The 13,733-nt window shown below is 47.0% G+C and overlaps 1 protein-coding gene across 2 annotated transcripts; it reads right to left on the bottom strand.

Annotated features, from left to right (window-relative positions):
* Positions 1 to 2,133: 2,133 nt before the first annotated feature.
* LOC122385460 (lamina-associated polypeptide 2-like) lies at positions 2,134 to 13,266 on the bottom strand. Of its 2 annotated transcripts, XM_043373757.1 has the most exons (7): positions 12,927 to 13,264; positions 11,107 to 11,206; positions 8,375 to 8,626; positions 8,005 to 8,037; positions 6,533 to 6,725; positions 3,440 to 3,575; positions 2,134 to 2,961 (listed from the first exon to the last, which is right to left on the bottom strand). In XM_043373757.1, the coding sequence occupies exons 1-7, from the start codon at positions 13,113 to 13,115 to the stop codon at positions 2,824 to 2,826; spliced, it is 1,041 nt and encodes a 346-aa protein (XP_043229692.1). In that variant the 5' UTR covers positions 13,116 to 13,264; the 3' UTR covers positions 2,134 to 2,823. The 2 variants fall into 2 exon arrangements, with proteins under 2 accessions (XP_043229692.1, XP_043229693.1); XM_043373758.1 differs by lacking the exon at positions 8,005 to 8,037 and having other exon boundaries at positions 12,927 to 13,266.
* Positions 13,267 to 13,733: the final 467 nt, after the last annotated feature.

Here is a 13,733-nt window from a genome sequence, read left to right as displayed (position 1 = left end):
AACTCGCAAATATGATATTTGTATTCTTGCAAATTTATCGTTTTTCAGGCGAACAGAGTCGGAGGTCTATACTGCATGCTCATTCTATCGACCTCAAGAGCCTAGCTCGGCTTTACTCAGCAGATCACTTTGTCGCTCACGGTCACTTGACACGCTGCCAGACTCGACTAACCCCATGATGCAGCACCTTACATTCCTCCGGTATTTATATACACTGTGCTTCCGGGGACCAAGGCCCGCATGGCGGCTTCAGTCACTGGGCCCATTTGAATCAAGCATTTGAGTAAAGCCAGCAAGCTCTATTTGTAAGGAAAAAAACCGTATCGAGCCCATTCACCAACACAATATGAGAACCCCTAGCAACTACGCGAACATGATGAAAAGTTTAAAAACGGGTGTCATTTTTGCTTACTATCAAGCCAAAATCTGCAAAGAAACAGGCTTACTCATCAAATGATGCTGGCATATGTATGGCATGACAATTTACCGCGCTGTTATCATTTCACTCACTCTGTTCATTTCACTCACTTCACTCTGTTCCCTGAAATGCTTGCGATGATTAAGCACTAAAATCACTGATGCTGATAAAATATGTGACACTACAAAGCACAGCACACAACACGGACATACCATCCCAAAGTCTTAACACCTTGGGTCGGGTAAACATGACACACTTAAAACCAGGGATGCGGAGCCGGAGCCGGAGCTGGAGCCGGAGCCGCCGGAGCCGGCATATTTTGCCCGGAGCCGGAGCCGGAGCCGGAGTCGTGAAACAATATAGCCCGGAGCCGGAGCCGGAGCCGGAGCCGTCAAAAAAGGGGGCGACTCCGGCTCCTTTTCTTAACCCGCGAGTTGCTGGGGGGGGTGTTAAACGCCCCCACTTTTTTCGCCGGGCCATAGCATAAAAACGGCGCGCCACAGGCGCGCCAAATTTTGGGTACCTGTAGGGAATTGATTGAAGTTTATTGTGACGAAGTTTCAAAAAAATCGGTCGGAAAAATTTTGAGATATCGAGGTTTTAGTGACGTCATGATTTCTGAGTTTTCGACCAAAAACGGCATATGTTCAAAAAATCATATAAAATCACAGAATAGACATACAGACATGCCGTAAACACCATTAGACTGCCAATACCATGAACAATCAAATGGCTATCTTCGATTATTGATTATCGTTCCGCATTTCCCAAATTCTTGAACTGAAACTTGGCAATTTCTCGTGACTACTTGACGACCATGATACATGCATTTCTTAAATTGAACTTTTTTAGCCAAACACGTACACATATGATAAAATGAATGTCACCATCGTGTTCTACGCCCCGAATTACCCATAAAACATGTGTCACGGGCTGTGAATATCAGTTTTGATTTTCGGGGATATGTGCCTACCCGGTTGACCTGACCTTGACCCTGACCTATGCTTGACTGACCCCTACATGGAGCTGACACTCTTGTAGGCCTTATATGATGGATTGTGCACCGTTTTGACAGAGTTTATGACAAGAGGCGCCCATTGCGAAGTCCTGAAGTCCATGCTACTGAAAGCCCGATTTCAGGTGTTTGACCTGACCTTGACCCGACCTGTGACCTCAAAATTCAACTTTAAAGTACTCATCTGAAGCGTCTCGTCGCGTTCTTTCGTTTGCCGCCTCGTGCGTTTCGCTGCGCCTATTGGTTCTCGAGTTATCGGCTGGGGGCGTTTAACGCCCCCCCCCCCCCCAGCAAACGGTGGGTGGCGAAATACCCCAGCAACTGCCGGGTTAAGAGGAAACAATTATTTACCTAGTTCGGTTTGACAGTACAAGGCGTAAAACAATGTGGTATTCAAACTAGCCTTGTTATACAAATACAGAAGCAACGTGTACCAATCCCATCGCCTTTTTTCTTCCACCCGTATTTAATTGATCGCATAGGGGATGTACTGCGTAGAAGCCGGAGCCGGAGCCGCCGGAGCCGGAGCCGCCGGAGCCGGATCATTTTACTCGGAGCCGGAGCCGGAGCCGGAGCCGCCATGACATTTCACCCGGAGCCGGAGCCGGAGCCGGAGCCGATTTTTTTCTCCGGAGCCGGAGCCGGAGCCGGAGCCGTCTGAAATTTCCACGGCTCCGCATCCCTGCTTAAAACAATTGAGTTCTTTAAAAATGTTTATTCATTCCGAAAATTGCAGGGGAAAAGGGATGGGCAAGACACACGATATTGAATCTCATCGGACGATCTCAGCTTTCACAAAAAAACGTATTCGACTGAAATAATACGCCAGCTACCCAACAAAACATCTCAAAATATGATCCTAATACATCAACGCGATGAGATGAACTTTTTAACACATGAATTCCTCGCCTCTCCAACCAGATCTCCAGAAATTCTGAACAATTACTTCATCAAAAAGCGCATCCAAAATCGTATAAAATGGGGGAACTTGGGCGGCGGGGCGCTTGTACATAGTTTGTATGCGTCTAACGACGGGGAATACCTACGTGAACAATCGTGGACTTCGGCTTACTTATGGTATACACACACTTACTCATACAGGTCAAAAATACCTTCCCGAAACGAGTCCTCGGGCGACACTCCAGCAATGGCGAGTGATGGGGGGAATGGGCCCGTCCAACGGCGCATCTCTGTTCAACGATACCGGCAGCAGCCATAGCTGTACACGATACCATCCGCTTAACGCCCATCGGTCTTCCAGCGCGGTGTGGGACCGTCCCGCACGGTCAAGCTACCCAGGCAGCAGGGGTGAGTCGTCACCCGGGGAGGACGCGCGATGATTTGAACTGGTCCGGGCCAGGTAGCGGCAGGCAGGCAGTCGGCTGGCTGGCTAGGTCTGAGTGGTCTGCTCACCGGCAGCGGCTCCGGCGGCGGCCTGTCGCAGGCCGTCCACCTTCTCAGCAGCGCGGCGCACCGCGTCACGGGCCGCCTTCTGCAGCTCCACGAAACTCGGCGCCTCGTTGTAGTGCTGTATGGAGAGAAGGGAGAACGTGTCAGATGCTGGGGCGTAGGGAAAGTGCGTAGAGCACATCCCGGATATAGCTAAGCTTATCAACGACAATAGGCATCATAAGAAGAATGTAGCAGCCAAGACGGCTCTACACAAACGAGGATGGCATGGAATCGAGGTAAAATCAGCAAACTTTCGACTCAAAGCGTCTCAACGTCAAATGACAAAGGCAAACGATCGTTGGTAACGGAAATATTTATCCTAATGAGCATCATTAGAGCACTTATATATAGTATCCAAGCCGGCCACGGAAACCAATAACTGAAAACGAGGAACAAAATTCAATAAAAAAACTAAGTGAAAATCAGATACCAAAAACTCAATAGCACATACGTCTAAACCATGCCACATTCGCTAGATCCTATTTTCGTTGTAGGATAGGAAACATCACGTGGTTACATAGGCCACAAATCTCGAACCCCACTTCGTCACCGACCTGGTAGCAGTAGTATGCAGCGGCGATCAGGATTAGAAGCACGCTCAGTTTGACCAGGGCGCGCAGCCAGCCACCGGAGCCGGGGGCTTCCTTCCGCGGCAGTGCCGGCGCAGCTCGGCTGTCGGTCAGGTCCGCGCTGCGAAAGAGTCAGAGGTTATCATCCACTGCTGATTTATCCCGAAAGGGTATGGACGGAATTGGAGAAAACAGAATGTCCTAAGCACATGTCCTTCAGACTAAACTTGTCCACAATCCAGACATTTAGAGCGTGGAAGTGAATTCACGCTAGATACCAATCATAAGCTGTGCTGTGAATGCCAGACGAGCAGATAACCGAGAATACTTGTTCCATTGTGCAAACGACTACCCAGTGAGCGGTTGGGCTGCGTATGGAGCGGACTTACGATTCGTAGAGTACGTAAAATTGACTCGATTAGACAAATACTAGGGTGACCCGCGTGCTCCGCAACGCGAACAGGGGTATTTTCGATCGGTGGGTGTTCGGTTGTTCTTGTGTCGGTTGGGTTATCTATCCATTTCGGTCGATTGCTTTTTGACGGCTAAACGTTTTGGTTTGTGGAAAAAATATCCACCGCATCGAGGTGCCCGTGTCTGATAAGCATGCTTTCCACTTCAGAATCTGTCAAATGTGCTTTATAATTTAGGCGCGTAGTTTTATGACAAATTAAAGGCGTAGATAATTTTCACTAAAAATCGTTTTGCAGAGGTTTGAAACATTTATATTTTTAAGAATACAGGGTGTCCCATAAGTTCGTTCTCACCTTATATTTGCATGTAAAACAGAGTACATTGCGTTTTGATATGTTTATAACCCCTCAATGTGCTCCCCATTTCATAGGCAAACACATGAATACATGCTGCGACATGCCAACCGGCATGTTTGGCAGCATAGCAGGCTTGAAGTTAGCCCAGACTGACTTGGCATGCGCCGTGAGCTCCTCAATGCTGAAACACCGCTTCGCTGCGACGAGCCTCGATTTCTATATTCCCATAACATTTTTATGAAATTTGGATCCGATGAGTTGGCTGGGATGTGATCTTACCACACACGCCTATCACAGTCTCCTGGCACTGCTTCTAAGCTTTGCTTGACCTGTGCACTGATGCACTGTCTTGCTTGAAGATGAACCTACGACCTCCCTGATGCCATTTTCTCCTAAAAAGATGTGGTCATACTTGCGGTTCGAGTTAAGCTAGAAAGCTGAAACTCCTACTAGATCTTCTTGGAGAAGCATTCTGCGTCCCAAGACTGTTTCTGGAGTATCAATCGCATTGTGCATCAGTGTCTGGACGCATATTACCCCACATTACCGTGACCCTGGCCTTTTGCATAGGAATAAAGCGGGATGACATAAAAGCCTTTTACGTCGCCCATATGGGACCGATTTGGGGTTTGCACCGGTGGTTTATCTCGAGCACGGACTAGGTAGTCCAGATGACCACATTGATGTCATCGGCCCTTCAGTTTTTTAGCCTCAGGCATAACGAAACACATGTTTGGCCATTTTAAGACGTTTTTGACTGTTTTGAGCCCTCCGGTAAGTAGAGCTTAAGTCACCTTGAGTTAGATACCCCAAAATGATACTCTTAGACAGCTGGTAATACATCCTGAAAAGCCTGTTTACCCACTTTCTAACGCTAAGACCTTTTTGACGGCCATTTTGGCGCCACTGGCCACACAGTTTTGGCCACATGGCTCACTCGTGAAAGCTGGCAAAAAAGAGCGTAAACTTGCAGCGATTGACTCCCGACAAATCATCGGCGTCACTTGTTGACTGTGCGTCCAGTTAGCGACAGACATTGGCTACATACTGGATGGCCTCAATCACCCTCAACCGTCGTGAATGGCCCAGTGTGGACTAAATACCGAGACGTTCCCGTATCGGAGACCTCTATGTTACGGCGTAAGCCGTCTCCACAGGAAGTGAACTCTCTGGCAAAAAATATTTTGTCTAGACGAATTAGTTACCGTGGAGCACATTCACAGTTGCCATGGCAACCCCAAAAGCTCAGTTACAAAATAAATTAAGCGTGGCTTTAAATAAGAGAGCCTCTAAAAGAAAAATTTAGGTGAGAAGGAACTTATGGGACACCCTGTACTGTTGCTTGTCATGCAAACGTGATGATTGGATCTTGGAGAGAATTGAATGCTCTTTCCAATGATAGCATTTTCAATTGTCAAACGTATCAGGTTATGCAGCAAAATCCGTGTAATTATTTAGTGGCACATTTTGGACAAATACCATTTAATTCAGCGATTTTTTCCACATTGTTTTTGATCAATTAGCTTTTCACAATTTTTCCATGAGAGGCGGTACATTTCCCTTGCCAATAGGCATTGTTTTAACTCTCTCGGTCTGACGGTCACGTGAAAATAAAACAAAATCCCAAATCCGTCCGAAACGTCAATTTTTCAAACAAAAGTGCCCTCACGGGTGCACGTGGCGCGTGCCATCCACTGCACCGCACACCATTCGATAGCCCGTTCGATTCTCTACACGATGCTGTTTTCCCCGTGACGATCGGGCGCACGGTTACCGAGATATTGCACGGAAACCGGACCCTTGTCGGGCAAATTTAGCCATTTTCGCCCGTTTTTGCCAGCCGATTTATACATGTAAAGTCTATGACGCGAATTTGCACTTTTTGGGCACGCGCCACGCGCTCGCTATCGATCCGATCGAGCTGAGACCCATCAAAGGCACGTTGTCCATCCTTGTTCTATGAGTTGCGCAAACTTCAGCGCGGTAGGTGCAACGGTGTGACCTGTAACCCGCGCTACGTAGCACCATGTCGCGACCTTGGTAATAGACAGAAACTACGTCACCACAAATAGTAATATAGATTTGGTAGTAACGATAAAACATCGAATTCCCTGCCACAAAGCAATTGCCTGCCGCATCATACAAAAAAGTCGGTTTTAGGACACATGCAATCATGTTATTTCAATAATGCATAATGTATCCCCAATATTCCACCGCAGTCAGTAAAATTTCAGCATGTTACACCTCTCGACGCAAGTAGTGTCATCTTTCCATTCCACTCCCCATAACCCACTCTCCCCTCCCTCACCCTGCGTAGCTGCTGGCGGCGTCTGTCTTGGTGATCAGGTACTGCTCCTGCGGGTACGATCCGCGCACATCGCGCACTCCGCGCCGCGGGCTCGGCTGGTCACCGTTATCCCGCAGGAAGACTGCACGGACGGCCGGGCCGCGCGGCTCCGAGGGAGGGGCGCGGGCACTGCTGGAGGAGGAGGACGCCTCGGCTGCGGTTGTGGGGGGGGGGGGGGGGAACATTCAGAATTAGTCTCGTAACGAGCGTAATACATCACACCGGAGGGGATGTATTGAGGGCAATGTGACGCAATATTGATAACGACTGCCTGAGGTAAAATACAAAGTGGATCTGCTAAACAACGATAATGATTGTTGAGCTTCTGGGACGCCCGGACTGCGTTAGTCGTTTGCGATCTGATAAAAAGGGCGACCAGTGAACACTACAATGCCTGAGACTGAACTAGAGAAGACTGCCTAAAGCCAGTCGCTTCCCATGTGGACAAAAATATTGGTGTCGAAAATCGGTAGTGAATAAAATGCTTCCCTTGTTATGATGTTGAGCCGCTTAAATACAAAAAGTGAAGCAGGCGATCGATTTCCTACAGCATACCACATAAACCGACTCGTTGAGACAACGCCGACGAAACGTAACAACACAAAACAGTCAGGTATATACAACAGATGGTAAGACCGAAAGGTGCAATATCCCGTCAAAATGAAGACCATGTGACATGAGAAACAAAATATCCCATTGGTAGTCAAAAGTCATGCAAATAGCCAACAAGGAAACATCGAACTTGGCCCTTCATCCAAATTCCCAAGGCAAACACGAGAAAAGATATATCCAATTGGATTGAGAATGAAAATGGCCAGAGAGCAGACAGGCAAATCAAAGACCAATGTCGCACAGTAAGAGCAGAACACAATGAACCAGACTAGCAAAGAGGCAACATGGAACAGAGACACAGTTTCTGTATTATATATTACTTAAAAGGTGCTCATTGTTTCAAGCAACATAAAAAACGTGAATATTACGTATCGTCGTTCAGTTTAAACCAGTTATAAGATGTGTAGCAAAAGTCGCGTGAAAACAACGCATCCTCAGCATGAGTACAATTAACATATGCAGGTAAATTTAGCTTATGCAATATACATACATGCATCAAAAATATATAGAAGCATTTAGCATCCTTAATTTGAATAAGTAAATTTGAAACGAATCAAATGTAAAATTGAGACGATTGCTTGGCAACGTCATTTATCAACGTAAAGCGTCGTACTCGTAATTAACTTTTGGCTTCTACCAGCAAGCTCCAAGCTCACTGCTCAGGCACCCATAATTCAAAAGGAAAGTTTGCGTCATCAACGATTGGAAGTAGTCGAGAATGACTTGAGAAGCGAGTTTTATTGGCTGACACTGTGACAAAACAGGAACAGAAAAGCGATAAAGAAAGCGAGCCATCCTTATATTACCAAACTGGTAGTTACCTCTGGATGATCTATACTTGTAACTGTATCCTCCTGTAAAACCAGGCAAGAACGATGCAAAACACATCCGCAACCTTTTCATTCAAACCCCCAGCCTGCATGCCTACACCTAACTGCATGGATCGGTCAGGTATCAGAGAAAGTCTCATAAACACTGAAAGTCATACTGACCTTGAAGACATTGGTCAAGAGAAACACCATGAAATCACATCCAAAAATGATATAAAATGACGGACTTTGACGGAAACCAGTCAACCGGATTTTGGCAGATCAAGTCAGTCTCCATTTCCTTCTCTCCCGTCATTAATGAATCACCACAAGTGGTGTAAGCTTAGCCCATTTCCCCCGTGGGGGCCTCCGTTCTACTCACGAGGGGCCGCGTCCACGGTGCGTCTCTTCCTCAGCTCCGGCTCTGGCTCGGGGCGCCGTTCCGGCTCCGGCTCCAGTTCCGGCTCGCTGTCCGAGTACTCGTCACCGCCGCCGCTGCCGCTGCCGTTCACCACAGTGGTGACGGTGCGCGTGCTGTAGCGGGTGGTGGTGGTGCGCTCGGCGGCGGCGCCGTCAACAGCAGTCTCACCCAGCAGCTTGGAGAGCTTCTTCTCGTACAGTCGGCGTGTGGAACCTGCGGGCAGAGAGGAGTTGGTGAGGTGAGGTCAACAGATAGCTGATACACAGACCAACTAGTGCTGAGCCCTGAGGTGGAGGAAAAAGAGGTGTAGGCCGTAGGGTTTAGGAAAACATATTGATTTGCATATTTTTCTAATACAGACCAGATAGACCAAAAAAATAAGACTTCACTTAAAGGGACCCTCCCACCTTCAAAAAAGTTAATGAATTGGCATGAAAGTGATGTCGCTCGGTTCAGAAAGAGCAAAAACGAATATCTACCAAATTTCATCGAAAAATATTCACCGGTTTTCAAGAAATTAGACTTTTACTTTTGTTTACTTTTTGGGATCTCCGCTGTTCCTAGCGACTTTATTTGAAAGTGCGGCATTTGTTGCGCGCAAAGCAGCATATACCACCGCGTGCTACAAAACGTTTTAGTCAAACATTTAACGGACGTTCGAAAGCCTGATGACGTCATCAGATTCCCGTAATGGTTAAGAGATAGGGACCACGCTGGTCCCACCCTGCAAGTAAAGGGAAGAAATTTCTTGAACACCATAAAGCTGCGGGGGTTGCGACCAGGATAAATGGTGGTTTCTGAGCCTGGCCGCAAACTTGGCTATCTCAACTCAAAACTAATGTTAAGGTGGGAGGGTCCCTTTAATCACTTTCAGTTAACCCTCGCCGGCACGGGGGGGGGGGGTGATGCAACCTCCCCCTAAGGTTTTCCGCAAATAACTCGCGCAAAAAGCGGTTGCGCGTTTGCAGTCTCTTTGTGGTTCAAACATGTGAAATGATGTTGGTCCTATGCATTATGGTGGATATCAAGGTCAATCAAAGGTCAGGCCAGGTCATTGACCTTTGATTACCTTGGTTCACCTTTGAGTTTTACATGTTTCTAGGCTAGTTTTTTTTTTAAGCTGATCTCGAATTTAGCAAGCATTTGAACATTTAAAAAGCAGTTTTGGTGCTTTCGTAACATGTTATGAAGCTCTCAGTGGCAGCTGACACCTGACTATGAATACCCGGCAGGACAACTATTGGTTGACCTAACCTCACCTGACCCGACCTGGCCTAAATGCATGAAGACATCTGTGATCAAAACCAACATGAAATTCGTGATCAGCAATCCCCCCCCCCCCCCAAAAAAAAACATTACAGCATCACTTTATAAAGTTCTGACAGGTCCCGATTTTCCTGACTTTTTGGTCATTGACCTGACCTGGAAGGTTAACCATGAATGACCTAGGACCTTAAAATTGGGCATTAGCAGCTTCCTCTCAACACAGGCAACAGGCTTATTTTTTCCGTGTAGCTCTAGCTCAATCAGGGGCCAAACGGCAAAGGACCCCGTACATGTGCGGCTAGCAAAACACTAATACGGGCGAGGGTTAAGCACTTTCAGTTAAAATACAGCAGCATTGCTGCAGTGAATGTGTCACTGGGTGGCAGGTGATCGCATTGGGTTTCAGCACCAGTACTTGGTAGTTGGTGGTGCACCTACTGCAGAGTTGTCCCTCGTGAACTAGCCAGTAGCCATGCCACACTGTTTGTAGTTATGAAACAATGTTGATAAGCAATGCCCTATTTGGTTTACCATGTAAATATTGTGAACTCTCAAATAGCAAAATCTTATCTAAAAATTGGATCATTAGGCCATACATTAAAACAAAGACTTGGTGCAAATGCAGGTGGTCCAAAACTATGTCAACATGTTTATCTGGTAAACTATTTACCAGCATGTCTTAACATTGAGATACCTGTAATTACGGAGCGAGCGAAGCGAGCGGAGTCTTTCCTTAGATTAACGGAAATTTCTGAGTATGAGCGGCCGGCCGGCCGTGCGGACGCTTTTGCGAGGCTTATATCTCAGCAACCACTTGACCGATTTACACGCGGTAATTTTTGTAGGGTAGCTTCATTCCTTCTACCAAGTATTGGACTATTCCCGATGCATGTGGGTGACCCCTTATGCACGTGCCACGTGCAAAATGAAGTGGTGTCAGTTTTGTAATTGTTGCAATATCTTGTTAACTAGGTACTTGGCCGATTGCGCTGAAAGTTGGCATGTAGGTAGGCACCCACTAGACACTGCATATCCATGTGCCAGAGTTGGGGTGCTTCTGTGCGCACGTGCAGGGGTCGTTTCCAGATCTCGAGAACGGCTCGAGCGATTGCGCTCAAATTTGGTACACAGTTAGGGACCAGTTAGTAGGGTGCCGTGCAAAAGTCAGTTGGGATCCATTTTGCACGTGCGCACGTGCAGGGTGCCGCTTCCAGATCTCGAGAACGGTTGGGCCGATTGTGCCCAACTTTGGCACATCGCTAGAGACCGGTTAGTAGGGTGCCGTGCACAAGTCAGTCGGAGGTACCCCCTCGCAACTTCGCACGTGCAAGGCCCACCCACTCGCTCGCTCTGTTAGTCGCCCCAAAAGGCTACTGGTATTATCAACAAACTAGCATGGGTTAACGTTACCGATGTTTGACCCTTACCAACAATAGGTCCCACGTTGACACCATGAGATCTGAGGTGTTCGGCCAGCTCCTCATTGTTCAGCTCAGAGACATCAGTGGCCAATGATGACACTGATCCCTGAAATAATGGGGCATAGCAATTGATTCATTAAAATGGGAATGCGATGGGCAAAGGAAATAGGGGATTATTTTGGGCAGAATGAAAGGAAAAGACTTGGACTCCTGCCAAGACAAAAATGGACAGATATTTGGCAGGGAATAAAACAATTATTTCAATAGGTACCTAGGCTACCAACCCCTTAAGTCTTTGCAGCAGTTTTTCATTTATTGACTATAAAATTTCACAAATATTGCCATTGTTTTTTTTTTCACCAAAGATGACTAGTTGGCATGACATCACCCAGAGGTGGAGATCTTGGGGGGGGGGGGGGGTCGGTCGGGGGGGGGGGGGTCAGGACCCCCCTAAAAACGAATTACTGCTATGTAAGTCAATGATACTGCATCCAGCCTGCCTCCCAGTCTGCAAAACGTGGCAGCCAGCTCGACGAGGTGTTTGGGGCAGCCGGAATCCTGCCCCAAATGGGGCAGTTAGCCTCCCGGGCAGTCGAATTTCTGCCCCAAATGGGGCATCTAATTGGGGCAGGTTAGATTATGCCCTAAATGTACTATATATAGCATAAAAACTTCATATCAATACATCACCCGCGCAAATTTAAGTCGGTCGCGTAATGAGACTCGAACAATTTTTAAACGAGAGGATCTGATCATTGGTCAAGGTTATATTATATAGAGCGGCTAGTGTTCCGGTTAAAATGTGGTGATGACGCAGTTGGGGTGCAAAACTGCCTCATGTTGCCATGGCAACGTCGAATCAATCGGCAGCGAGGGGCGCATTTCGTTTTTGCAACCAAAGAGAGGCGCTTCTCGGACAATACCCCAATGCATCATTGAAAAACTGATATTACACCTCGTCTCGGCGATGATCAGCTAATTGGTGGCTTAGTTTTAAGTGTGCAGAGTACGCTCGTCTCTAAATCTGTAGGTCGCGGGTTCGCAGCCGGTCAGTTAAGCGTTTTAGCACGCGTTCGTTTCTAAGTGGAAATGTGGATATCATTTGGCCGGACGGGGACGGCAATCATCGTGAGGGCTATACAGCACATTTACGAGTGTTCGATTAGGTCAGGTTTGGTCTGGTTCGGTTTGGTTTGATTAGGTTTGGTGAGGCTAGAAAGGAGTATCTCCGGGTAGCGCCTTTCCTTGGTTGCTAATACGAAACACGGCGCGTAAAACATTCATAGCCCCGATGAAGGGAAAACTCGAATATGGTAACAGTTACAAATGACAATTTCTGCGCTTCAGCGACGTTTGTGGCGCAGCTCACTTTTTCTCGCGCGTTTCAACAATACTCTGCTTCTTTATTATTTTCCACCGGTAGCGTGCACCCCGCCCCGGTCCGCCCCGACTGCAAACGGTCTGCCCCGGAATTGCCGAACTCTGCCCCGATTTCTCAAAAGCTGCCCCGATATCTGCCCCCGCCCCACTGTGTCTGCCCCGACGAGATCTCGTCGAACCCTGCCACGTTTTGCAGACTGGCCTGCCTCCATCTGCCCGGCCTGGACCCCCCCCCTGAAATTTTGACAGATCTCCACCCCTGACATCATCACTCTGAATTATGATCGTCAATCAGCAGCCGAGGCCCTGTGCGAGCAGGGACAGGCTGCCTGACAGCCACTAGTCTGTACACAAGTGGCATGACACTCGCAGATCAAAATAATGAGATGAGACATGAGATGTCACAATTAGCTTGATATGAATGACGATGTTAATTGTTAACCAACCTCATCTCCATTTTGCTGTTTTGCGGGTCCTTCGTCATCGCTGGAAAATTCTCCTGCAGCTTCCTGATGGGGAGCAACATGCTTCTCATAAAGCTGCACCAGCCTATCTTTCTTCGCAGAAGGGGAAGGAGGAGTCACGCCGTGATTGATCAACTCATTGATAAGCTGGCTTTTTGTAAGTGAAGCCATAGCCCTAATATTTCTATTTGTATCCGGTTTGAGATCTATAACCTCGAAAAAACACCACAGACTGACTTGGACTGACTTATAAAAACAAATAAAACACCACAGACCTCGCACTCAGACGAAAACGCGCCCCAAGTCAAAGTGCCGGCGCACGAGTGTTCGATTGCTTTGATGTCATTCTGAAATATGCCTACGTCACATAAGCTCATTGGTCATGGACGAAAATGGAAAAAATTTCCAAGCTAAATATTTAGCCAATTTTTAAATTAAATTAATATTATGCGGAATATGCCTGTCAAAAAAGTTCAAAATTAAAACTCGACTGTTAGCGCTTCTGCATGCTAGCAGCAGCAGCAAATAAGTCCGGCTGATTTGGCTCACGTTATGAAAGATTGAACAGACAGCGAAATGCTCGAATAGCGCCAAAACTGGTTACATAAATGACGCAGTTTAGACATTAAATATCTCTTTTGTATTTAAAAATGATTTTTCTAAGGAAAATGATGAATGTTTTTTTGAAAATGAAATATTTTGGGCATTTCTTTAAATATTTCATGACTTTCCAAAGGCTTATCGTCCACAAAAATTTATATCTATGACAAAAATTATCATCACTAATGT

This window comes from Amphibalanus amphitrite, unplaced genomic scaffold (assembly GCF_019059575.1).
Source record: "Amphibalanus amphitrite isolate SeventyFive unplaced genomic scaffold, NRLGWU_Aamphi_draft 000220F_arrow, whole genome shotgun sequence".
NCBI lineage: Eukaryota > Metazoa > Arthropoda > Thecostraca > Balanomorpha > Balanidae > Amphibalanus > Amphibalanus amphitrite.
The sequence above is the reverse complement of the archived record's forward strand: the minus strand, read 5'-3'. Positions and strand labels throughout refer to the sequence as shown.

Excerpts from the sequence above, each read along its gene's own strand:
- LOC122385460 (XM_043373757.1), bottom strand. The coding sequence starts at position 13,115 with ATGGCTTCACTTACAAAAAGCCAGCTTATCAATGAGTTGATCAATCAC. Across the intron at positions 6,726-8,004 it reads CAAGTATAGATCATCCAGAG|CCGAGGCGTCCTCCTCCTCC; the intron begins GTAACTACCAGT and ends CCACAACCGCAG. Across the intron at positions 3,576-6,532 it reads GCCGCCAGCAGCTACGCAGG|CGCGGACCTGACCGACAGCC; the intron begins GTGAGGGAGGGG and ends ACTCTTTCGCAG.